Source organism: Cervus elaphus, chromosome 17 (genome assembly GCF_910594005.1).
Source record: "Cervus elaphus chromosome 17, mCerEla1.1, whole genome shotgun sequence".
NCBI classification, from domain to species: domain Eukaryota; kingdom Metazoa; phylum Chordata; class Mammalia; order Artiodactyla; family Cervidae; genus Cervus; species Cervus elaphus.
Window position 1 is genome coordinate 31,425,494 of NC_057831.1, and position 26,165 is coordinate 31,451,658.

Genomic DNA, 26,165 nt, shown 5'->3' on the forward strand with positions numbered 1-26,165 from the left:
AGCAGTATTTTAATGTATTACTAATGTTATCTCATTATAGGTGTATATACATGTACATATAAAATACATCTGCAGTTCTTTTCAATAATAAACGTAATCTGTATCTATCAAAGAATAAAACAAGTTGTTTTTTTTTCCACTTCAGTACAGTTGTGCATATAAATCTACATTCTGAAAGTCAGCATACTTTGAACATATTTCAAATTCTCTGGGCTAGGATAGAAAAGAACAGCAAAAACTTGAACCATTTTGTTAATATACTCATCCACTGCATACCCATCTTCTCTTTCCTACTTTTTTTACCTGTACTCTGAATAAAAGATGGGTGTTGTCATGTTGTTCCTGAAAAGTTATCATGCATACACTAATAGAAATATAAAAGGATTTTCATGGTCTACTAGGTGATCAGAATCAAAATGTTAAAATCAATATGGTCCATTCAATATTAGACTGTCAACCAAGAACAAAACGCTTCTTTAACAGACAGGGAGCATTTGTTTTACACAAGGCTTCATCCAACAGCGACTAACTTTAATCTCATTACATTTCAGTTCATATGTTTATCTTATATAAAAGACACTGTGAGCCAAATTTCATTCATGTTTCTCCCAAACAATAGAATTCATTTTGAAATTTTGATTTTCTACCACAGTAAGCATTCTGAAGATCAGAAAGCAGAAGTATTAACAAGTGGGTAGAAGTTATAGAGATCAGAGATAAAAATATAGTCAAGTATATTCCCAGTGCGAGAGAATGCAGACTTTGCTATGCAGCTAATTCTGTTCTCGGACAGCTCTTTTAGACACACATCCAGGACCTGCATTTTAGTAACTTCTCTTTACTTAGTTCAGCTGCACCTGTTAGGATACCAGTTATGCCGAAGAATCTCCTGAAACATATAAAAATGGACTGTGAAGGACCAGAAGTATGTATTTTAACAAACTTCTGGGTTGACTTCTTGAATCTTGCTCTAAAAAACTTCTCTAAAGTAACAAGATTAAATAAATCTCTTCCTTTAATGAAGACAATTACACGTATCTCCCTTTCCATTACACTCAGATTTCTCATTTCTTACATACTCAACTCTAAATTTTCACTCTGACTTACTACATTCACTCCCTAACTGGTTTTTCCCTGAGTTCACTGAGAAAATGAAACTTTCAGGTTGGAATCCTTTTACAATTTTTGCACTGTATAACCACTTTAAATGTCCTTTAAATGTGATGTCTGACCATCACACCCTTAAACTAGTGATCAGATTCACCACCATTCTGTGGGACAAACTCATGTGCCTCTTGATGTAGGAAGTTTTCATGCTGACAATGAATCTTATCAAGCCTTCGACTTAATGTCCAATTTATAGGAGATATAAAAGACAAAGAAATAAATTCAGTACAATCATGAAGAAGCAACCAGAAAAGTCTGTTTTGTCTAAAGACTCGATTTCTTCAGTAAGTCAAAATGCTTTAAAAAGAGAGGAGGGCAGTGTACTATTTTAAGATCAAAGGATAGTTAATTAAGAGTCAGGACAGTCAATGTTCCTTATTTGGATTCTGATTTGAAAAACTAGCTACAAAACACATGAAATCTAAATATAAACTGGGGATTCTATGATGTAGAGAACTGCTCACTGATAGTAGTATTTATGTAAGTGGGATACATAGCAAGTACTAAGGGGAGAAGTGTTGGGGTATCTATTATTTACTTTAAAATACTTCAGCTAATAAAAAAAAATAATGCAATGGGAAAATAGTAACAATTATTAAATGTAGGTTGTATATATACATATTCATTAATTATTATTTGAGTACGACCAAAGCTTTAAAAATAAAAGAAAAAATCTCAAAGAACAAGAATGACCATTTTGTGTTCTTTTATCTGGTCTCAGATCAAGTTATTTATTCCCTTCTGTTTACACACACTCTCCCAGCTAAGTGATTCCAGGCCTAATGTCTACAGGAATTAACTGTCTACTATCTCTTTAAGCTCTTCCCTTCAATCCTATGTGTTCAAGATTGCATTTTTATTTCCTCATCTCTTATATGGTTCTCAACTTACTGTTATGTATCTTCTGCCCCACTGCCTCAGTAATGGTTCTAAGGGCAATAATATCCTCTAAAATGTCAAATGTGATTTAAAACAACAACAAAACCCCTAAATCTTTCATTAGTTTTCTGTTCTTCTGTGGTTTCAAAACACTGTTGTTCTTTGAAAATGCAGCCCCACCCCCAACCCTCATCCATGGGTATTGCAGTATCATTACTTCTGATTTTCCCTTTACCTCTTAGCCTGTCCTTAATCTGTATAGAAGGCTTTCTTCCTTTTTTTACTTTTTTGAATTCCAGTATTATCAAGGACTCTATTTTCAGCTCCTTCTTATCTATTAATGTTTCTGGAGAGACTTCGATCAATTAATTGGCAGAGTTTCTACTATCTCTATCTGTTCAGCTGTCCCTCAGTCAGGTCCAACTCTTTGCGACTGCATGGACTGCAGCACGCCAGGCCTCCCTGTCCATCACCAACTCCTGGAGTTTACTCAAACTTATATCCACTGAGTCATTGATGCCATCCAATCATCTCACCCTCTGTCCTTACCTTCTCCTCCCGCCTTCAATCTTTCCCACAATCAGGCTCTTTTCAAATGAGTCAGCTCTTTGCATCAGGTGACCAAAGTATTGAAGTTTCAGCTTCCACATCAGTCCTTTCAAATGAATATTCAAAACTGATTTCCTTTAGGATGGACTGGCTGGATCTTCTTGCATTCCAAGAGAATCTCAAGAGTCTTCTCCAACATCTCAGATCAAAAGCATCAATTCTTGGTGTTCAGCATTCTTTATAGTCCAACTCTCACATCCATACATGACTACTGGAAAACTATAGTCTTGACTAGACAGACCTTTGCTGAAAAAGTAATATCTCTGCTTTTTAATATACTGTCTAGGTTGGTCGTAACTTTTCTTCCAAGGAGTAAGTGTCTTTTAATTTCATGGCTGCAGTCACTATCTGCAGTGATTTTGGAGACCCCAAAAATAAAGTATGACACTGTTATACTGTTTCCCCATCTATTTGCCATAGAGTGATGGGACTGGATGCCATGATTTTAGTTTTCTGAATGTTGAGTTTTAAGCCAACTTTTTCACTCTCCTTTCACTTTCATCAAGAGGCCCTTTAGTTCTTCTTCAGTTTCTGCCATAAGGGTGGTGTCATCTGCATATCTGAGGTTACTGATATTTCTCCCAGCAATCTTGATTCCAGCTTGTGCTTCCTCTAGCCCAGCATTTCTCATGATGTACTCTGCATATGAGTTAAGTAAGTAGGATGACGATATACAGCCTTGACATACCCCTTTCCCAATTTGGAATCAGTCTATTGTTCCATTTTTAACTGTTGCTTCTTGACTTGCATACAGATTTCTCAAGAGGCGGGGCAGGTGGTCTGGTATTCCCATCTCTTTCAGAATTGTCCACAGTTTATTGTGATTCACATAGTCAAAGGCTTTGGCATAGACAATATAGCAGTAAGAGGTTTTTTGGAACTCTCTTGCTTTTTTGATGATCCAGCAGATGTTGGCAATTTGATCTCTGGTTCTTCTGCCTTTTCTAAAACCAGCTTGAACATCTGGAAGTTCACAGTTTACATATTGTTGAAGCCTGGCTTGAAGAATTTTGAGCATTACTTTATTAGCATGTGAGATCAGTGCAACTGTGCAGTAGTTTGAGCATTCTTTGGCAATGCCTTTCTTTGGGATTGGAATGAAAACTGTCTTTGTGCCAGTACCATACTGTCTTGATGACTGTGGCTTTGTAGTATAGTCTGAGGTCAGGCAGGTTGATTCCTCCAGTTCCATTCTTCTTTCTCAAGATTACTTTGGCTGTTCGAGGTTTTTTGTATTTCCATACAAATTGTGAAATTATTTGTTCTAGTTCTGTGAAAAATACCGTTGGTAGCTTGATAGGGATTGCATTGAATCTATAGATTGCTTATCTTTTCCAGTCCTGTGATCACTGCTGAGTTTTCCAAATTTGCTGGCATATTGAGTGCGGCACTTTCACAGCATCATCTTTTAAGATTTGGAATAGCTCAGCTGGAATTCCATCACCTCCACTAGCTTTATTCATACTGATACTTCCTAAGGTCCAATTGAATTCACGTTCTAGGACGTCTGGGTCTAGGTGAGTGATCACACTGTCATAATTATCTGGGTCGTGAAGATCTTTTTTGTATAGTTCTTCTGTGTATTTTTGCCACCTCTTCTTAATATCTTCCCCTTCTATTAGGTCCATACCATTTCTGTCCTTCATTGAGCCCATCTTTGCATGAAAAGTTCCCTTGGTATCTCTAATTTTCTTGAAGAGATCTCTAGTCTTTCCCATTCTATTGTTTTCCTCTATTTCTTTGCACTGATCACTGAGGAAGGCTTTCTTATCTCTCCTTGCTATTCTTTGGAACTCTGCATTCAAATGGGTATATCTTTCCTTTCCTCCTTTGCTTTTCACTTCTCTTCTTTTCACAGCTATTTGTAAGCCCTCCTGAGACAGCCATTTTGCTTTTTTCCATTTCTTTTTCTTGGGGATGGTCTTGATCCTGGTCTCCTATACAATGTGAGGAACTGCGTCTGTAGTTCATCAGGCACTCTATCAGATCTAGTCCCTTAAATCCCATAGCTCCACCCATGAACAGAAAATTGCATTAAAGATTTACTGAACATGGCCCGCTCATCAGAACAAGACCTAGTTTCTTTCTAAGTCAGTCTCTCCCATTAGGAAGCTTCCATAAGCCTCTTTTCCTTCTCCATCAGAGGGCAGACAGATTGAAAACCACAATCACATGAAACTAAAAAATCTAATCACATGGATTAGATTCTCTAATCATGAAACCTTGTCTAACTCAACGAAACTGTGAGCCATGCCATGCAGGGCCACCCAAGACAGACAGGTCATGGTGGCAAGTTCTGACAAAATGTGGTCCACAGGAGAACGGAATGGCAAACCACTTCAGTATTCTTGCCTTGAGAACCCCATGAACAGCACGAAAAGGCAAAAAGATAGGACACTGAAAGATGAACTCCCCAGGTCAGTAGGTGCTCAATATGCAACTGGAGATCAGTGGAGAAATAACTCCAAAAAGAATGAAGAGATGGAGCCAAAGCAAAAACACCACCCAGTTGTGGATGTGACTGGTGATGGAAGCAAGGTCCAATATTGTGAAGAGCAATATTGCATAGGAACCTGGAATGTTAGGTCCATGAATGAAGACAAATTGGAAGTGGTCAAACAGGAGATGACAAGAGTGAACACTGACATTTTAGGAGTCAGCAAACTAAAATGGACTGGAATGGGTGAATTTAACTCAGATGTCCATTATATCTACTACTGTGGGCAAGAATCCCTTAGAAGAAATGGAGTAGCTATCATTGTGAACAAAAGAGCCTGAAATGCAGTACTTGGATACAATCTCAAAAATGACAGAATGATCTCTGTTCGTTTCCAAGGCAAGCCATTCAATATTACAGTAATTCAAGTCTACGCCCTGATCAGCAATGCTGAAGAAGTTGAAGTTGAATGGTTCTATGAAGACCTTCAAGACCTAGAACTAACACCCAAAAAAGATGTCCTTTTCATTATGCAAAAGTAGGAAGTCAAGAATACCTGCAGTAATACCAAGCAAATTTGCCCTTGGAGTACAGAATGAAGCAGGGCAAAGGGTAATAGAGTTTTGCCAAGAGAAGGCACTGTCATAGCAAACACCCTCTTCCAACAACACAAGAGAAGACTCTACATGTGGACATCACCAGATGGTCAACACTGAAATCAGGTTAATTATACTATTTGCAGCCAAAGATGGAGAAGCTCTATACAGTCAGCAAAAACAAGACCGGGAGCTGACTGTGGCTCTGATCATGAACTCCTTATTGCCAAATTCAGACTTAAATTGAAGAAAGTAGGGAAAACCACTAGACCATTTAGGTATGACCTATATCACATCCCTTTTGATTATACAGTGGAAGTGAGAAATAGATTTAAGGGACTAGATCTGATAAACAGAATGCCTGATGAACTATGGTCAGAGGTTAGAAACACTGTACAGGAGACAGGGAGCAAGACCATCCCCCCAAAATAAAATTCTCTCCATCAGTGGTTCTCAAAGGGAGGCTGCTTTCCCCTGAGAGGACACTGGCACTGACTGGAGACATTTTTGACTGTCTTGCCTACCGAGGTGGCTACTGGCATTTAACTGGCAGAGGTCAGGGATTCTGCTAAACATTCTCGAGCACACAGGACAGTCCCTCATAACAAAGAACCACCTGGCCCAAAACGCCACCAGTGTCAAGGTTAAGAAACCCTGGTAATTAAAAAGGCCCACGCATTGATTGTAACTGACTGTAACTATGGAAAACAGCGCATTACCAAAGAGTTGTGAAAAACAATAAGGATTTTTATGAGCTTACATGATTTCCAGGATATATATACATACTGCTAAGTTAATATATCTCATCTATGACAGAGGATGAGATGGTTGGATAGCGTCACCGACTCAATGCACATGAGTTTGAGCAAAGTCCAGGAGTTGTTGGACAGGGAAGCCTGGAGTACTGCAGTCCATAGGATCACAAACAGTTGAACATGACTGACAGACTGAACTGAAGTTAATAAAACAAAGAATAAATGTACACATACATCTGTACATACATATTATTTATTCATACACAGCACAAGATACAGAGTGCTAACTTCTGTGTAGCAAAGAAGAAAAAAAAGACACATAAAAAAAACCAAAGTATGATGAAAAACTAACTGGTTAGTTCTGAGGTGGGAGGAGGAACACGCTGGTAGGAGAAGGGACAGGAAGTTAATACTCTGTGCTTAGATGCTCAGTCGTGTCCAACTCTTTGCAACCCCACAGACTGCAGCCTGCCAGGCTCCTCTGTCTATGGGATTTTCCAGGCAAGAATACTGGAGTGGGTTGTCATTTCCTACTTCAATTCTTCTCTAAGCACATTCTATGTTGAGTTTTGACTTTTGGAACCATGTCAATATTTTAAATATTTGAAGGTAAAATTTTTTCTAAAAACGGACAAGGGGAATAAACCCTAAAAGGAACACAAACAAAAATTAACGTACTGAACTACACTTAAAGTGAACAACAAAGAAATATTTCAATAAATAATCTAAGTACTGTAACCATACACCTTCACCTAAAGACAGCATAAAACTTACAAATCTTAAACTCTTAGTGGGCTTAATAGTCAAGCAGTATGACAACAGAAATTCTGAAACTATTATATGTACACTGGGTGACTGAACAAATTAGCAAATGTAATGATACTGGTAGAAACAGAATTCTCACTATCAGAGAAGGAAATACAGAGGAGAGGCAAGGGAGAGTCTTACAGTATTAGGTGAGAATAAAATATATTATTACAAGCTTACGATTTTAAAAACAACAACAAAAACCCCACAACATTCTCTCTCATATCCTAGCCCATTCTTGCTGCAAGGGCAATGACAATCCCGTTTCACCCAACAGCAAAGAGAAAACACACATCACCCCCAGATTTCCAAATGCCATTCCTTTAAAAAGGTGCTACTTGAAGAAATGGTGAATTCTAATTTCAGGCTTGCGAATTCAACTTTGGCCCATCAATTTAGTTCAGTTCAGTCGCTCAGTCGTGTCTGACTCTTTGCAACCCCATGAGCAGGCCTCCCTGTCCCACACCAACTCACGAAGTCCACCCAAACCCATGTATATTGAGTCGGTGATGCCATCCAATCATCTCATCCTCTGTCGTCCCCTTCTCCTCCTGCCCTGAATCTTTCCCAACATCAGAGTCTTTTCAAATGAGTCAGCTCTTCACATCAGGTGGCCAAAGTATTGGAGTTTCAGCTTTAGCATCAGTCCTTGCAATGAAAACACAGGACTGATCTCCTTTAGGATGGACTGGTTGGATCTCCTTGCAGTCCAAGGGACTCTCAAGAGTCTTCTCCAACACCACAGTTCAAAAGTATCAATTCTTCAGCGCTCAGCTTTCTTTATAGTCCAACTCTCACATCCATACATGACCACTGGAAAAACCATAGCCTGACTAGACGGACCTTTGTTGGCAAAGTAATGTCTCTGTTTTTTAATATGCTATCTAGGTTGGTCATAACTTTCCTTCCAAGGAAGTAAGCGTCTTCTAATTTCATGCCTGCAATCACCGTCTGCAGTGATTTTGGAGACCCCAAAATAAAGTCAGTCACTTTTTCCCCATCTATTTGCCATGAAGTGATGGGACCAGATGCCATGATCTTAGTTTTCTGAACATTGAGCTTTAAACCAACTTTTTCACTCTCCTCTTTCACTTTCATCAAGAGGCTCTTTAGTTCTTCTTCACTTTCTGCCATAAGGGTGGTGTCATCTGCATATCTGAGGTTATTGATATTTCTCCTGGCAATCTTGATTCCAGCTTGTGCTTCCTCCAGCCCAGCATTTCTCATGATGTACTCTGCATATAAGTTAAATAAGCAGGGTGACAATATGCAGCCTTGAAGTACTCCTTTTCCTATCTGGAACCAGTCTGTTGTTCCATGTCCAGTTCTAACTGTTGCTTCCTGGCCTGCATACAGGTTTCTCAAGAGGCAGGTCAGGTGGTCTGGTATGGCCATCTCTTTCATAATTTTCCACAGTTTATTATGATCCACACAAAGGTTTTGGTATACTCAATAAAACAGAAATAGATGTTTTTCTGGAACTCTCTTGCTTCTTCAATGATCCAGCGGATGTTGGCAATTTGATCTCGGGTTCCTCTGCCTTTTCTAAAACCAGCTTGAACATCTGGAAGTTCAGGGTTCATGCATTGCTGAAGCCTGGCTTGGAGAATTTTGAGCATTACTAGCGTGTGAGATGAGTGCAATTGTGCGGTAGTTTGAGCAATCTTTGGCATTGCCTTTCTTAGGGATTGGAATGAAAACTGACCTTTTGCAGTCCTGTGGCCGCTGCTGAGTTTTCTAAATTTGCTGGCATATTGAGTGCAGCACTTTCACAGCATCATCTTTCAGGATTTGAAACAGCTCAACTGGAATTCCATCACCTCCACTAGCTTTGTTCGTAGTGATCCCTCCTACGGCCACTTCACATTCCAGGATGTCTGGGTCTAGGTGAGTGATGACACCATCATGATTATCTGGGTCGTGAAGATCTTTTCTGTACAGTTCTTCTGTGTATTCTTGCCACCTCTTAATATCTTCTGCTTCTATTAGGTCCCTACAATTTCTGTCGTTTATTGAGCCCATCTTTGCATGAAATGCTCCCTTGGTATCTGTAATCTTCCTGAAGAGATCTCTAGTCTTTCCCATTCTATTGTTTTCCTCTGTCTTTGCATTGATTTCTGAGGAAGGCTTTCTTATCACTCCTTGCTATTCTTTGGAACTCTGCATTCAAATGGGTATATCTTTTCTTTTCTCCTTTGCTTTTCGCTTCTGTTCTTTTCACAGCTATTTGTAAGGCCTCCTCAGAAAGCCATTTTGCTTTTTTGCATTTCTTTTTCTTGGGATGGTCTTGATTCCTGTCTCCTGTATGTCACGAACCTCCGTCCATAGTTCATCAGGCAGTCTGTCTATCAGATCTAGTACCTTAAATCTATTTCTCACCTAAACTGTATAGTCATAAGGGATTTGATTTAGGTCATATCTGAATGATCTAGTGGTTTTCTCCACTTTCTTCAATATCAGTCTGTATTTACGAGAGAAGAAAAGAACAAACAAAACCCTACAGAGAGAAGAGTAAACTCTCTTATGCATTGTTGATAAATTCGTAATACTAATCTAAGGTATCAGTTCAATTTAGTTGCTCAGTCATCTCCGACTCTTTCTAACCCCATGAACTCCAGAACGCCAGGTTTCCCTGTCCATCACCAACTCCTGGAGCTTGCTCAAAGTGATATCCATCAAGTCGGTGATGCCATCCAACCATCTCAACCTCTGTCATCCCCTTCTCCTCCTCCCTTTGATCTTTCCCAGCATCAGGGTCTCTTCCGATGAATCAGTTCTTCCCATCAGGTGGCCAAAGTACTGGGGCTTCAGCTTCAGTATCAGTCCTTCCAATGCATATTCAGGACTCATTTCCTTTAGGATTGACTGGTTTGATCTTCTTGCAGTCCAAGGGACTCTCAAGAGTCTTCTCCAACACCACATTTCAAAAGCATCAATTCTTGGGCGCATTAGGGGTGTAGAAATTGAGAAAATGAAAGTGTCAGTCGCTCAGTCATGTTCAACTCTTTGCAACCCCATGGACTATAGTCTGCCAGGCTCCTCTGTTCGTGGGACTCTCCAGGCAAGAATATTGGAATGCGGTGCCATTCCCTTCTCCAGGGGATCTTCCCGACCCAGGAATCCAACCTGGGTCTCTCGCATTGCAGGCAGATTCTTTTCTGTCCCAGTCACAGGGAAGCTATGTAGAAAGTGAGAGACATCCTAAAATACCTGGTTTATTACCTTCACAAAGTAACAAAAATCATGGTAATCAAAAAAAAGGCTGAGAAAATTTCAGATTATACCAGACTAAAGACACATGATGAATTAAACCCAATGCATGTTGCTAGAGATAGTTTTATTATAGAGTACTACCAAAATATGATTCATGAACTAACCACCTGTGTTGAAATCAAACTGTTTGTTATGTCTTCATCAAAAGATAAGGAACTTAGAAGGAAAAACAACTACATTACTAAGCACAAAGCTTAGTTCAGCTGATTTTTTTTTTTCATTACAAGACATTCTTGTTGGAGGAATGAGTACACCGATTTATATTTTAAGGGTAAACAGGTTTGATCCATGGTCCAGGAAGATACCACATAACGTGGGACAACTAAGCTCATGCACCTCAACTACTGAGCCTGTGCTCTAGAGCCTGTAAGCTGCAACCACTGAAGCCTGAGTGCCCAGAGCCCATGTTTTGCAACAAGAGAAACCAATGCAATGAGAAGCCTGAGTACCGCAACTGGAGTAGTCCCCACTCACTGCAACTAGAGGAAGTCCAGTGCAGTCATAAAAAGATAAATAAAAATACAATAATTCTCATTATTATTATATGAAGGTGAAAAGCAAATATGGGAAAATGTTCACAATGGGTGAATCTTTTTAAAAGGATTGTGGAAATTGGTTATTCTTGTAACTTTTCTGGAAATTTAAATTCTTTTCAAAATAAAAAGTAAAATTTGGAGTGCTAATGTATCAATTTTCCTCAGGATCTACCACATAGGATCATCACAATTTTTTATTTCACAGTGAAATTCAGGACAAAGGCATGTTCACCTAAGCTTATGCACAAAAGGAAATTCATTTTAAGAGGAAATCCTCATCTTAGCAGAGGACAGCCTTGATCTCCTGCATTACCCTTTCCTCATGTAGCCTCTGATCACACAACCTTTGGAGTGAGTTTTACCTCAATGACTGCTCCTTCTGAGAATCTTCTATAAGTTTCTTCTCATGACTCTCTGTTCCTAAAATCCAGAATTCCTCTGGCCTAAGTCCTTCAACCAAGGCATTGCCTGTTTTTCAGCTATACTACAGTGTCTCTTAGTGATTTTATCTAATCACGTATACCTTTTAATATCAAGGGCCTGCAATGCAGGAGACCCGGGTGCGATCCCTGGGCTGGGAAGATCCCCTGGAGAAAGGAATGGAAACTCACTCCAGTATTCTTGCGTTACTGGCTATAGTTCATGGTGTCGCAAAGAGTCAGACATGACTCAGCGACTAACAGTTTTCATCCCGACAACACCTAAATTTAGAGGTGGAACCTAGACCTCTCTCCAGAACCTAATGTTACAAATCTAAATTGCCTACCTGACACATCCACCTAAATGTCCAAGAGTCTTCTCAAACACACCATGTCCGTGACTGAACTGTCGATCTTTCCTTCTAAAGCTGCTCTCCACCACACTCAAGACAGTAGAGTATTCCTTATCCCAGTTACTGTTAACTCCATCCTTCCAGTTGCCCAGGTCAAATTATCTTAGGGTCATCTGGACTCCCTTCTCTCCCATTCCATTGCAATCCATCAATAAAGGCTCTCTGTTATACCTTAAGAGTATATCCAGAATCTAACTACTTCTTATTCATTCCCATAGGTACGAGAATGGTCTAAGTTTCCATCCTTTTTTTTTTGCCTTGGTTATTACAAAAGTATTCATGACTCTACTACCACTCCCCTATACCCTTTAAGACTTTTAAACATATCAATCAGGTTGTTTTACTCCTCTCCTCAGTATGCTCCTTCAGCTCCTTTTATTCTCATTCAAAATAAAAGCCAAATAGCCTATGGGCTTATTAACTTGATAAAGTCCTTTCCCTATTCTACTCCTCACCTTGTGACCTTCGATCCTTCACTTTCTAGCATTAGCTGCACTCAGTCAGTTTAGTTCAGTCCCTCAGTCCAACTCTTTGCAACCCTATGGACTGCAGCATGCAAGGCCTTCCTGTCCATCACCAACTCCTGGAGTTCACCCAAACTCATGTCCATTGAGTCGGTGATGTCATCCCACCATCTCATCCTCTTGTCATCCCCTTTCCTCCTGCGCTCAATCTTTCCCAGCTTCAGGGTCTTTTCCAATAAGTCAGTTCTTTCCATCAGGTGGTCAAAGTATTGGAGTTTCAACTTCAACATCAGTCCTTCCAATGAATATTCAGGACTGATTTCCTTTAGGATGGACTGGTTGGATCTCCTTGCAGTCCAAGGGACTCTCAAGAGTCTTCTCCAACACCACAGTTCAAAAGTATCAATTCTTTAGCGCTCAGCTTTCTTTATAGTCCAACTCTCACATCCATACAGGACTACTGGAAAAACCATAGCTTTGACTAGACGAACCTTTATTGGCAAAGTAATGTCTCTGTTTTTTAATATGCTGTCTATGTTGATCATAGCTTTTCTTCCAAGGAGCAAGTGTCTTTTAATTTCATGGTTGCAGTCACCATCTGCAACGATTTTGGAGCCCCCCAAAATTAAGTCTGTCACTGTTTCCCCATGAGGTTTTGCCATGAAGTGATGGGACTCACTACTTTCTCCCTAAACAGGCATAACACCACTAAAGGTCACTAAGCAGGATATTTCTAATGCCCCTCCTGCCATATTCACATCTCTGCTCAAGCATCATCTACTTAATGAAGTCTTTTCCAACCATGTACTTTACCCTCGGCCCTTAACCCTGGCCCCAAACCCTGTACCCCCTCCCCCCACCCTTTGCCCATCAGATTTATTATTTGGCATACTGCATTTTTTATTTATTTACTACATTTCTATCTATCATACAAGCTCTGTACTAGCTCACTGAATATGTCCCCAGATTCAAGAACAAATCAGGAAGTAGTTACAAATGACCAAAGGTACCTGTTAAAATAAATTCCCTATCTATGGAGAATGAAAAGATTAAATATTTACTCTCACGGAACTTTTTTACTGAAAATCAGAACCAAGGGAATTTCCTGGTGGTGCATTAGGGAGGACTCTGGTTTTACTGCTGTGTTCTGGGCTCAATCCCTGATTCAGGAACTAAGAACCCACAAGCCAACTTGTGAGGTCAAAAAAAAAAAAAAAGAGAGAGAAAATGAGTCATCCAGAATCAATCTCTCTCACACACACGTACACACAAACATGTACACACACACACATTTATCTCTTTACGTCTCTTCGTTAGGAAACAATGACCAAGATGCAGTCAGGAAAGGGAAAAAAGGAGGGTGGAAATCATAAAAAGTTTTCAAGATAAGATAATGTTTTCTTAAAAAAAAAAAAAAGATAAAAGGGTTTATAATACATGCAAATATAATGAACCTATTAAGTTGCTTACACTATAATCACCGTGTCTTTGTTGAATTTTTTCTCTTGAACTGTAGTGGAGCAATTTGGGGAAACAACATCTTCACTATCAGAAGACAAATCAATGTACTGAATTCCTCTTTGATTCTTGAAATATGATATAGTTGCTTTTCCGTCATTTTCCGGAGTTTCTGGAACACTAGAATCTTCTGCAAAAGACAAAAAGCAGAAAGGCATTTTGAGCAAATTAGCCAAATTTTGTTTGTGCAAATCTGTCTCAGCACAATCATGTGCCAAAAATCTTTAGCTTCATTCATGGTTCCATCTTAAACCAAAGTGAAGTTGCTCAGTCGTGTCCAACTCTTTGCAACCCCATGAAGCCTACCAGGCTTCTCCGTCCATGGGATTTTCCAGGCAAGAGTACTGGAGTGGGTTGCCATTTCCTTCTTCAATCTTAAACCAAAATTCCTCATAATTTTTAAAGAAAAAATTAATAGTCAACCAGTGCTGAGAGTAAATGATTTTCCACTTCAGAGGTTACTGACTAGCGAGACCTTAGTGGACACTGCAACACAGTGGTTTGTATATTTCAACCCTCTTTCCTCTGAGATTTTCTTTCCTAGTACTCAGTTCTTGCCTAAGAGAACATGGACACTAGAGCCCAAAAGACTTGAATTTCAATCCCATCGCTCAGCCAAGTTACTTAACCTAAATCTCAGTGTCCTCTATAAAATAGAGATGCTAATAATCACAGGGTTAATGTGCACATAAAATTAGAAGATATATATTAAGAATTTAATTTGATAATTGGCACACTGTCAATATGCAACATACCCTAGCTTTATGCAAATATTGGTGTTATGGGTCAAATTATGTCCCCTCCGAAATTCCTATGCTAACTAGAGAAGGAAGAAATGAAGAACCCCAGGGTTAATAGAAGGAAAGAAATCTTAAAAATTAGGGCAGAAATAAATGCAAAAGAAACAAAAGAGACCAAAGCAAAAATCAACAAAGCTAAAAGCTGGTTTTTTGAAAAGGTAAATAAAATTGACAAACTGTTAGTCAGACTCATCAAGAAACAAAGGGAGAAGAACCAAATCAACAAAATTAGAAATGAAAATAGAGAGATCACAACAGACAACTCTGAAATACAAAGGATCATAACAGACTACTACAAGCAGCTATATGCCAATAAAATGGACAACTGGGAAGAAATGGACAAATTCTTAGAAAAGTATAATTTCCAAAACTGAACCAGGAAGAAATAGAAGATCTTAACAGACCCATCACAAGCATGGAAATCGAAACTGTAATCAGAAATCTCCCAGCAAACAAAAGCCCAGGACCAGATGGTTTCACAGCTGAATTCTACCAAAAATTTAGAGAAGAGCGAACACCTATCTTACTCAAACTCTTCCAGAAAATTGCAGAAGGCGGCAAACTTCCAAACTCATTCTATGAAGCCACCATCAACCTAATACCAAAACCAGACAAAGATGCCATAAAAAAAGAAAACTACAGGCCAATATCACTGATGAACACAGATGCAAAAATCCTTAACAAAATTCTAGCAAACAGAATCCAACAACATATTAAAAAGATCATACATCATGACCAAGTGGGCTTTTTCCCAGGAATGCAAGGATTCTTTAATATCCACAAATCAATGTAATACACCACATTAACAAATTGAAAGATAAAAACCATATGATTATCTCAATAGATGCAGAGAAAGCCTTTGACAAAATCCAACATCCATTTATGATAAAAACTCTCCAGAAAGCAGGAATAGAAGGAACATACCTCAACATAATAAAAGCTATACATGACAAACCCACAGCAAACATTATCCTCAATGGTGAAAAATTGAAAGCATTTCCCTTAAAGTCAGGAAAAAGACAAGGGTGCCCACTCTCATCACTACTATACAACATAGTTTTGGAAGTGTTGGCCACAGCAATCAGAGCAGAAAAAGAAAAAAAGGAATCCAGATAGGAAAAGAAGTAAAACTCTCACTGTTTGCAGATGACATGATCCTCTACATAGAAAACCCTAAAGACTCTACCAGAAAATTACTAGAGCTAATCAATGAATACAGTAATGTTGCAGGATATAAAATTAACACACAGAAATCCCTTGCATTCCTATACACTAACAATGAGAAAACTGAAAGAGAAATTAAGGAAACAATGCCATTCACCATCGCAACAAAAAGAATAAAATACTGAGGAGTGTATATACCTAAAGAAACAAAAGACCTATGCATAGAAAACTATAAAACACTGATGAAAGAAATCAAAGAGGACACAAACAGATGGAGAAATATACCGTGTTCATGGGTTGGAAGAATCAATATTGTGAAAATGACTATGCTACCCAAAGCAATCTATAGATTCAATGCACTCCCTATCAAGCTACCAACGGTATTTTTCACAGAACTAGAACAAATAATTTCACAAATTGTATGGAAATAAAAAAACCTTGAATAGCCAAAGCAATCTTGAGAAAGAAGAATGGAACTGGAAGAATCAACCTGCCTGACTTCAGGCTCTACTACAAAGCCACAGTCATCAAGACAGTATGGTACTGGCACAAAGACAGAAATATAGATCAATGGAACAGAATAGAAAGCCCAGAGATAAATCCACGTACCTATGGACACCTTAACTTCGACAAAGGAGGCAAGGATATACAATGGAAAAAAGACAACCTCTTTAACAAGTGGTGCTGGGAAAACTGGTCAACCACTTGTAAAAGAATGAAACTAGAACACTTTCTAACACCATACACAAAAATAAAATGGATTAAAGATCTAAATGTAAGACCAGAACCTATAAAACTCCTAGAGGAGAACATAGGCAAAACACTCTCCGACATAAATCACAGCAGGATCCTCTATGACCTACCTCCCAGAATATTGGAAATAAAAGCAAAAATAAACAAATGGGACCTAATGAAACTTAAAAGCTTTTGCACAACAAAGTAAACTATAAGCAAGGTGAAAATACAGCCTTCAGAATGGGAGAAAATAATAGCAAATGAAGAAACAGACAAAGGATTAATCTCAAAAATATACAAGCAACTCCTGCAGCTCAATTCCAGAAAAATAAGTGACCCAATCAAAAAATGGGCCAAAGAAGTAAACAGACATTTCTCCAAAGAAGACATACAGATGGCTAACAAACACATGAAAAGATGCTCAACATCACTCATTATCAGAGAAATGAAAATCAAAAACCACAATGAGGTACCATTACACCAGTCAGGATGGCTGCTATCCAAAAGTCTACAAGCAATAAATGCTGGAGAGGGTGTGGAGAAAAGGGAACCCTCTTACACTGTTGGTGGGAATGCAAACTAGTACAGCCACTATGGAGAACAGTGTGGAGATTCCTTAAAAAACTGGAAACAGAACTGCCATATGACCCAGCAATCCCACTCCTGGGCATACACACTGAGGAAACCAGAACTGAAAGAGACACGTGTACCCCAATGCTGATCGCAGCACTGTTTACTACAGCCAGGACATGGAAGCAACCTAGATGCCCATCAGCAGACGAATGGATAAGGAAGCTGTGGTACATATACACAATGGAATATTACTCAGCCATTAAAAAGAATTCATTTGAATCAGTTCTAATGAGATGGATGAAACTGGAGCCCATTATACAGAGTGAAGTAAGCCAGAAAGATAAAGACCAATACAGTATACTAACGCATATATACGGAATTTAGAAAGATGGTAACGATAACCCTATATGCAAAACAGAAAAAGAGACACAGATGTACAGAACAGATTTTTGGACTCTGCAGGAGAAGGCGAGGGTGGGGTGTTCTGAGAGAACAGCACTGAAACAAGTATACTATCAAGGGTGAAACAGATCACCAGGCCAGGTTGGATGCATGAGACAAGTGTTCAGGGCTGGTGCATTGGGAAGACCCAGAGGGATGGGATGGGGAGGGAGGCGGGAGGGGGAATCAGGATGGGGAACACATGTAAATCCATGGCTGACTCATGTCAATGTATGGCAAAAACCACTACAATATTGTAAAGTAATTAGCCTCCAACTAATAAAAATAAATGAAAAAAAAATTACATTACAAAAAAAAAACCCACCAAAATTCCTAAAGTTCCAACCCCCATCACCTTAAAATGTAACATATTTGGAGATAGGTCCTTCATAGAAGTGACTAACTTAAAATAAGTCAGTTAGGTTAGTAACCTAATCCAAAATGACTTGACGTTCTTCTAAGAGAGAGAAACCAAGGATGTGTGTGCATGGAGGAAAGGCAACATGGGCACACAGTGAGAAGGAGGTTGAGGAGAAAGGCCTTACAAGAAACCAAACCCACCAACACCTTGATCTTGGACTTCTAGCCTCCAGATATGGGAGAAAGTAAGTCTGCTCTTTTTGTCACTCAGTCTGTGTTAGTTTGTTATGGCAGCCCTCACTAACAAAGTCAGCATCACTTGTTCCAAAACAGGTGAATATAATATGCTATTGTGGTCTCCTCTCTCCAAGGGCTGAGTTTCAAAATTATTCTCCCTTATATACAGGAGGAGGAATTCCTGATTTAAGGAATTCATATTAAAAGTGGTCAGTGTCCTGGTTTAGTGAATATAGCTGTCCTGCAGTACCTGTGAGGTTTAGGGAGATTGGTTCCAGGACTTCCTTGCACACTCTCAAAATGTGGGAATGTTCAAGTCCTTAAATAAAATGGTCTCGTATTTTCATGTAACATATGCACACAGCTGGATTACTTATAATACCTGATTCATGTAAATTCTAAAGAGTTGTAAATACACATGTGAAAGTTACATAAATAGTTACAGTGTGTGTGTGGCAAATTTGTTTTGCTATCTGGAACTTCCTGGAACTTTTCTTTCTGAATATTTCCACTGTAGCTGATCTGTAGATGAGAACCCATAGATAGGAGGGCCAATTAATGATACATTTTAAAAAGGAATGATCACATGAAAATTTAACTCAAAAGTACCAATTTAAAAAACAACAGCTACCATTAGCCACTGTTCAGTATCAAGTCCAGAAGTGAAACACATTTTCAATACTTACAATAACCCCAAGGGGACATTATATCATTTTATAGATAAACTAAGATTCAGAAGAAGCAACTCGTCCAAAGTCATACAAGGGAAAGTATCAGACCTAAAATCCAAGACCCAGACTCTAAATCCTGGCATGCTAAAACTCTTGACCTTCCTGCAATTAACTGTCATAAAATGATAGCAATCACTATCACAAGGCTCCTGAATCATATTTGTAAATAACATTAACCAAGGCTTACATAACCAATCTCTTAGAGGACACAAAACAACATTTTTCTTCCTGCAACGAAGTCCTAGCAACATTACTGAAAAGGAAATCACAAAACTGTTCAAACAGAACAATTTTATAAATGTTGAATGTGCTTGGGGTGAAAAACCGCTTTGGGAAAAAAAAAAACACAGCTATGTTAACTGCCATTTGTATGAAGACACTTACAAATTCTGATAATTATGTAAAGTAATAAAATGACAGTCTAATTCTTATCCAAAAAGTATTAAAGGTACTATGGACTCTGCTTTTACACAGTGGTCCTGATATATCACAAACCAGAAGTAAAACTAAAAATGTAGATCTTTACTGCATTGTAAATTTAACCTAAACTCAATGCATGTAATTCAGAAAACTAAGATCATGGCATCTGGTCCCATCACTTCATAGCAAATAGATGGGGAAACAGTAGAAACAGTGTCTGACTTAAATTCTTTGGACTCCAAAATCACTGCAGATGGTTGACTTCAGCCATGAAATTAAAAGATGCTTATTCCTTGGAAGGAAAGTTATGACCAACCTAGATAGCATATTAAAAAACAGAGACATTACTTTGTCAACAAAGGTCTGTCTAGTCAAGGCTATGGTTTTTCCAGTGGTCATGTATGGATGTGAGAGTTGGACTATAAAGAAAGCTGAGCGCTGAAGAATTGATGCTTTTGAACTGTGGTGTTGGAGAAGACTCTTGAGAGTCCCTTGGACTGCAAGGAGATCCAACCAGTCCATCTTAAAGGAGATCAGTCCTGGGTGTTCATTGGAAGGACTGATGTTGAAGCTGAAACTCCAATATTTTGGCCTCCTGATGTGAAGAGCTGACTCATCTGAAAAGACCCTGATGTTGGGAAAGATTGAAGGCAGGAGGAGAAGGGGACGACAGAGGATGAGATGGTTGGATGGCATCACCGACTCAATAGACATGGGTTTGGGTGGATTCCGGGAGTTGGTGATGGACAGGGAGGCCTGGCGTGCTGTGGTTCAAGGGGTCACAAACAGTCAGACACGACTGAGCGACTGAACTGAACTGAATGCATGTAATTTTAACAGTTCAGCAAGTGTCCAGCTTTTGACAAAATGGGAGAAGGAAATGACAACCCACTCCAGGGTTCTTGCCTGGAGAATCCCAGGGACGGTGGAGCCTGATGGGCTGCTGTCTATGGGGTTGCAGAGTCGGACACGACTGAAGTGACTTAGCAGCAGCAGCATGACAAAATGATTTGGATTGTCCCCTTATCTTTAAAAAGCTTCTTTATTCAGAGTGAAGAACAAGCTTTTCAAACAAGTCTTACTGTTTGTTTGGGGGCAACGGGTGGTAAAAATTCTATTAATGAGTAGTAGGAGCACTAGAGTTTCTTGAACTGATTATATAGTCATCTTTTATTTAATCTTCTCCTCTTATCTTCCCAATCCAGCAATCGAATCCAGGTCTCTCAAACTGCAGGCAGATTCTTTATCACCTGAGCCATCAGGGAAGCCCAAGAATACTGGAGTGGGCAGCCTATCCCTTTTCCAGGGGAACTTCCCAACCCAGGAATCAAACCAGGGCCTCCTGCATTGCCTGCAGATTCTTTACCAGCTGAGCTACTAGGTAGCTGAGCTACCTACTTATTATATACAGATTATAATACAAAATATATGGTGAAGACATAATTTTAAAATTCACGTTTAATATGCTTCATTAATAAGACAGGAAGAAAAGTTGGGCTTTCTTACGGGCTTCCCTTGTGGCTCAGCTGGTAAAGAATCCTCCTGCAATGCGGGAGACCTGGGTTCGATCCCTGGGTTGGGAAGATCCCTTGGAGAAGGGAAAGGCTACCCACTCCAGTATTCTGGCCTGGAGAATTCCATGGACTGTATAGTCCAGGGGTTGCAAAGAGTCAGACACGACTAAGTGACTTTCACTTTACTCTCTTACAGGTACTGAATTACTAAGAGCTTTTACTGGATATGCAATGTTCACCATCAAAAAATATACATTAGATTGGTTCAAGAGAATAGAGTAGAAGGACACATGTTCATCTCCTCCTGCAAGAGCACCAAGATTTCAACTAGCTGTTGAACAACCATCAACAGGAGGATGCTGGAGCCCACCAAAAAAAGATACCTCAGACAAAGAAGCTGCAAGCAGATGGTAGGAAGGGTGCAATCACAATAAAATCAAATCCCATATTCACTAGGTGAGTAACCCACAATCTGGAGAACAATAATACCAAAGAAGTTCTCCCCCTATTGTGAAGGTTCTGAGCTCCATGTCAGGCTTCTCAACCTGGGGATCTGGTAAAGGGACTGGGAATCCCCAGGAATTCTAACTTTGAAGGCCAGCAGGATTTGATTATAGGACTTCCACAGGACTGGGGTAACAGACTTCACTCTTGGATGGCACAAACAACATCTGGAGAGTATCAAGACCCAGGGGCAAGGAGCAGTGATCCCACAGGAGACTGAACTAGACCTACCTGCTAGTGTTGGAGGGTCTCCTATGGAAGCGTGGGTTGGCAATGGATGGCCGCAGGGACAGAGGCACTGGCAGTAGCAGTCCTGGATGGTGCCCCTTTTAAGCCCTCTTTGAGGTTGCCATTAACCCTACCATAGAGCCACAGACCCCAGGGCTGAGTCATCTCAGGCCAAATAACTAACAGGGAGGAAGCACAACCCCACACATTAGCAGATAATTGGATTAAAGTTTTACTGCCCACCACAGTAAGTCCCAGTTTTTCCCATGCCCAGTACCCCCCATCAGGAAGCTTATATAAGCCTCTTAGCCTCATGCACCAGAAGGCAGACAGAAGCAGCAAGAGGAACCACAATCCTGCAGCACTAGAACAAAAACCACATCATAGAAAGTTAACCAGAATGAAAAAGCAGCAGGTTATGTCCCAGACCAAAGGACAAGATAAAGCCCCCTGAAAAACAACTAAATGAAGTGGGGACAGGCAACCTTCCAGAAAAAGAATTCAGAATAATGATAGTGAAGATGATCCAGGATCTCAGAAAAAGAATGGAGAAGACGTAAGAAGTATTTACCAAAGACCCAGAAGTACTAAATAACAAAGATGAACAATACACTAGAAGGAAGCAATAGCAAAATAACTGAGGCAGAAGAATGGGTGAGTGACCTGGAAGACAGAATGGTGGAAGTCATTGTTGTAGGACAGAATATAGAAAAAAGAATGAAAAAAAATGAAGATAGCCTAAGAGACCTCTGGGACAACATTAAATACACCAACATTCACATTACACGGGTCCCAGAAAGAGAAGAGAGGGAGAAAAGACCTGAGGAAATATTTGAAGAGATAAGAGCTGAAAACTGCCCTAACATAGGAAAGGAAATAGTCAACCAAGTCTAGGAAGCACTGAGAATCCTAAGCAGGATAAACCCAAGAAGGAACACACCGAGACACAGAGTAATCAAAATGACAAAAATTAGAGAGAAAGATAAAATATTAAAAGTAACAAAGGGAAAAATGACAACATACAAGGGAATTCTCATCAGGCTATATTAGCTGATTTCAACAGAAACTCTACAAGCCAGAAGGGAACACGACATATTTAAAGTGATGAAAGGGAAGAAACTACAACCAAGAATACTCTACCCAGCAGGACACTTGTTCATATTCAGTGGAAAAATCAAAAGCTTTCCAGACAAGCAAAAGTTAAGAGAATTCAGCACCACCAAACTAGCTTTACAACAAATGCTATAGGAATTTCTCTAAGCAGTATGCACAAGAAGGAAAAAGACCTACACAAAATAAACCCAAAACAATTAAGAAAATGGTAATAGGAGCGTGTGTGTATATGTGTGTGTGTGCACGCACACACCCGTGTGCGTGCGCTCAGTTGCTTCAGTCTTGTCCAACTCTTTGCGACCTTACTGACTAAAGCTGACCAGGCTCCTCTGTTCATGGGATTCTCCAGGCAAGAATGCTGGAGTGGGTTGCCATGCCCTCCTACAGGGGATCTTCCTAACCCAGGGACTGAACCTGCCATACATATTGATAATTACCTTAAATGTAAATGGATTAAATGCACCAAACAAAAGACAGACTGGCTGAATGGATGAAAACATGTGCATGTATGCACTTCCACTTATCACATCACTCTACTTAACCCCTCAAATTGTATGTAATTATTTCATATTGTTAGGTTAATCATGTTTGCATTATGGGTTGCAACTGTAATTCTCTTTTAATTTTTGTCTGGCTATTGATTGTGAAAACTGATAAACATCTTTTACTATTGTGGGGAAAAAAAAATATATGTATATACATATACACATTAAACATGTATACTACTCTGAACCAAGTGGCACCCCCACAGCCTGATTGGCAAGTGACTAACAGCAGAGGAAATGGTTTGATAATATGGGGGAATGAGGAAAGATGATAATACAAAAGCTTTCTCAAACTAAGGACCTCTTTTAAACTTCTCACTTTTAAAAAAATGAGGGTTCCACAAGAGTCTTTGCTTATGCTGGTTATATCTATAATATTTACCTCATTAGAAAATAATAACTAAGAAAATGTTTAAGGATTTATTTAGGACTTCCCTGGAGGTCCAGTGGTTAAAAAGCCTCCTATCAATGCTGGGGACATCAGTTCAATCCCTGGTCCAGGTAGATTCCACATGCTGCAGGGCAACTAAGCCTGTGTGTCACAAGAGAAGCCACTGCAATGAGAAGCCGGCGCACCACACTAGAGAAAGCCTGGGTGCAGCAACGAAGACCCAGCACAACCATAAAGAAAACAGAAACAAAGGAAGGACGGAATTCTTAAAAAAAAAAAAAAACACAATAGTATTAATAAGAAAACTATATTCCTTCCTCCCCCATCTCTCAAATTCAGTGAGACAGGTAGCACTGTTTTACATCTGTGAAGATTCCTGGTTTAATAGAAGACAGCTAGATTTTCATATCTGTTTGTGCAATTATCTGTTGAAGTTTATTGTTTTTGTTTGGTTTACCAAGGAAATCATGCCTCACCACAGTTATATAGTTAGAGAAAGAAGGAATATTTTTTTAAAATAAAAAATAGCCTTTTTACTTTACTGTGGATATCTTTTGACACTGAACCCAAATTTGACAGATGGTAGTTTTTCTAAAGGTTGTTGCAATGTGGAGTCTGAAATGATGTGAATGAAATTTTCATTCTGTTACATTAAAACCCTCCAGTCAATCTTGCACTTTAAAAGCCCCTTAACCCATGCATTAATTTTTTAAAGCATTGTATGCATTATCTTTTGGAAAATATTGGTTCACTCACTGATTAATGCATATCTTCCAAATGTTGACACATGTCATATTTTATTACAAAAATGACATTCATTAATCTCACCATTGATCTCTAAATATCTGGAGACTGTCAAAATCACATTTGTAGATATATGTTCCAAAACTCAAAAGTTTTCTTTGAAACTAGAATTTTATCACTTGCAATAAATACTGTCAGTTGTTTTCTTGATATCAGTTCATTTTTTTGTAAAAATGTCTGTTAAATACCTGTCTACATAATGTGGCTTGTCAGTCATTCTTTTAAGTAAAAATAGTGTTCTGTGAAAGAATGACAAGCTCAGCTCAAACTCAAAGCAACTGATCGAAAGCTTTCTCCTGAGACAACTACTGCACTCCAGCATGCAGCAAAGGGGAGTGCACATTTTGTTTCAAAAAATATTGAAATGGTGCCTGCTGATAAAGGTTGATTTATTAAAAACTATTTTTACTGTTTCATCAAGAACATTCTTAAGCGAAACTGACATTTAAAAATGTTAAGGATATAGTGACAATTTAGAACAGCTTGGAATCTTGGCCTCAATTCATGCAGTTTTACCTACCACTGCTTTTGCATCATCAGTGCAAATACCAATATAGTGAAAAAGGCAAGCAATGTCTTAATATTATTATGAAATAGTTTTGACCCTTTTGGGTCCTAGGGACCTCAAAAATTCACAGGTCATACTTTGAGGACTAAAGGGATATAGTAAGAGCTTTATATAAAATATCAACTTTCTAGTATCAATAATCTGGAATTAGAATAGTGCTGAAGTGCTTAGATTTGTTTGTTTTGACTATTTTCAGAAGCAAACAACAGGAAAAATAGCTAACAGCCAATGACCAAAGAGATATTCCTGATGTAATGACGCTTTTTGACCCAAGCTAAGAAGCACTTTTAAGCAGCAGCACAAAGGAGACAGGAAGGAAGCAAAAAATAAAGCTACAGAAATGAGGGAAACAATGGTGAAAGATATAAACAATTATAAAAGACATTGGCTACTACTCAACTCTGACTTTGTTGCATGCCTGCTGTATTTAAGGCAGTGTACCAGGAGGTGGGGGATATTAAAGAAAAAAAAAAGGCAAGTTACAGTTCCACTTGCCCTAAAAAACTAATAGGAGCTAAATAGCCATGTACATAAGTAGCTATGTTATGAATCATAATTTGTGCCATGTGAGAGGAATCAACAAAATGCTAAAGGAACACAAGGGAAAACAGCCCGTCCTTTCATGTAAAAATAACTTAAAAATCCTGTTTTAGAGACAGAAGATGGTATTTTCCCATTAACAAAGGCAATGGGAACCTACATCATTAGCATATGCAAGAAGATTCCAAGGTTCAAGGGAATAAGTCCAAATGAAATTCTCCATTAGGGGTGTACAAACAGAAGACAAACTTATATCCTAAATTTTCCCAGTATACATTTATTCATTTTCATATCTAAGTCTACCATAACACAAAAGAATGATTTAAACACCTGCCACTGATTCTATCTTTCCAAGGGATCCCAGATTAAAAACTATTCCAAAAAAAAAAAAAAAAAATCACTGCTGGGAGACTATGATTTCACACAGAAAAGTCTAAATCAATTTGTTAATCCACAAATAAAGGTGATGCCAAAGTAGAATGAAAACACTTAAACTTTTGATTCTGTCCTGCAGACTTATGTAAGTGTGCCTTTTTGCCATTTTGATATTCTAATTGTGTACTGCTCTACATGATTCAATTCTCTCATATGGCAACTGACTTTCAAGGCTGTTCCTTTGAATAC

General features: G+C 39.0%; 1 protein-coding gene across 3 annotated transcripts in view; it reads right to left on the bottom strand.

Moving 5' to 3' along the window:
• Positions 1–26,165, bottom strand: part of SMARCAD1 (SWI/SNF-related, matrix-associated actin-dependent regulator of chromatin, subfamily a, containing DEAD/H box 1) — an 84,682-nt gene that overhangs the window by 47,697 nt on the left and 10,820 nt on the right. For all 3 annotated transcript variants that reach the window (XM_043870996.1, XM_043870995.1, XM_043870997.1), the window contains exon 3: positions 13,826–14,003. In XM_043870996.1, the coding sequence (XP_043726931.1) occupies positions 13,826–14,003 (178 nt within the window). The remainder of the gene's footprint in view (positions 1–13,825; positions 14,004–26,165) is intronic.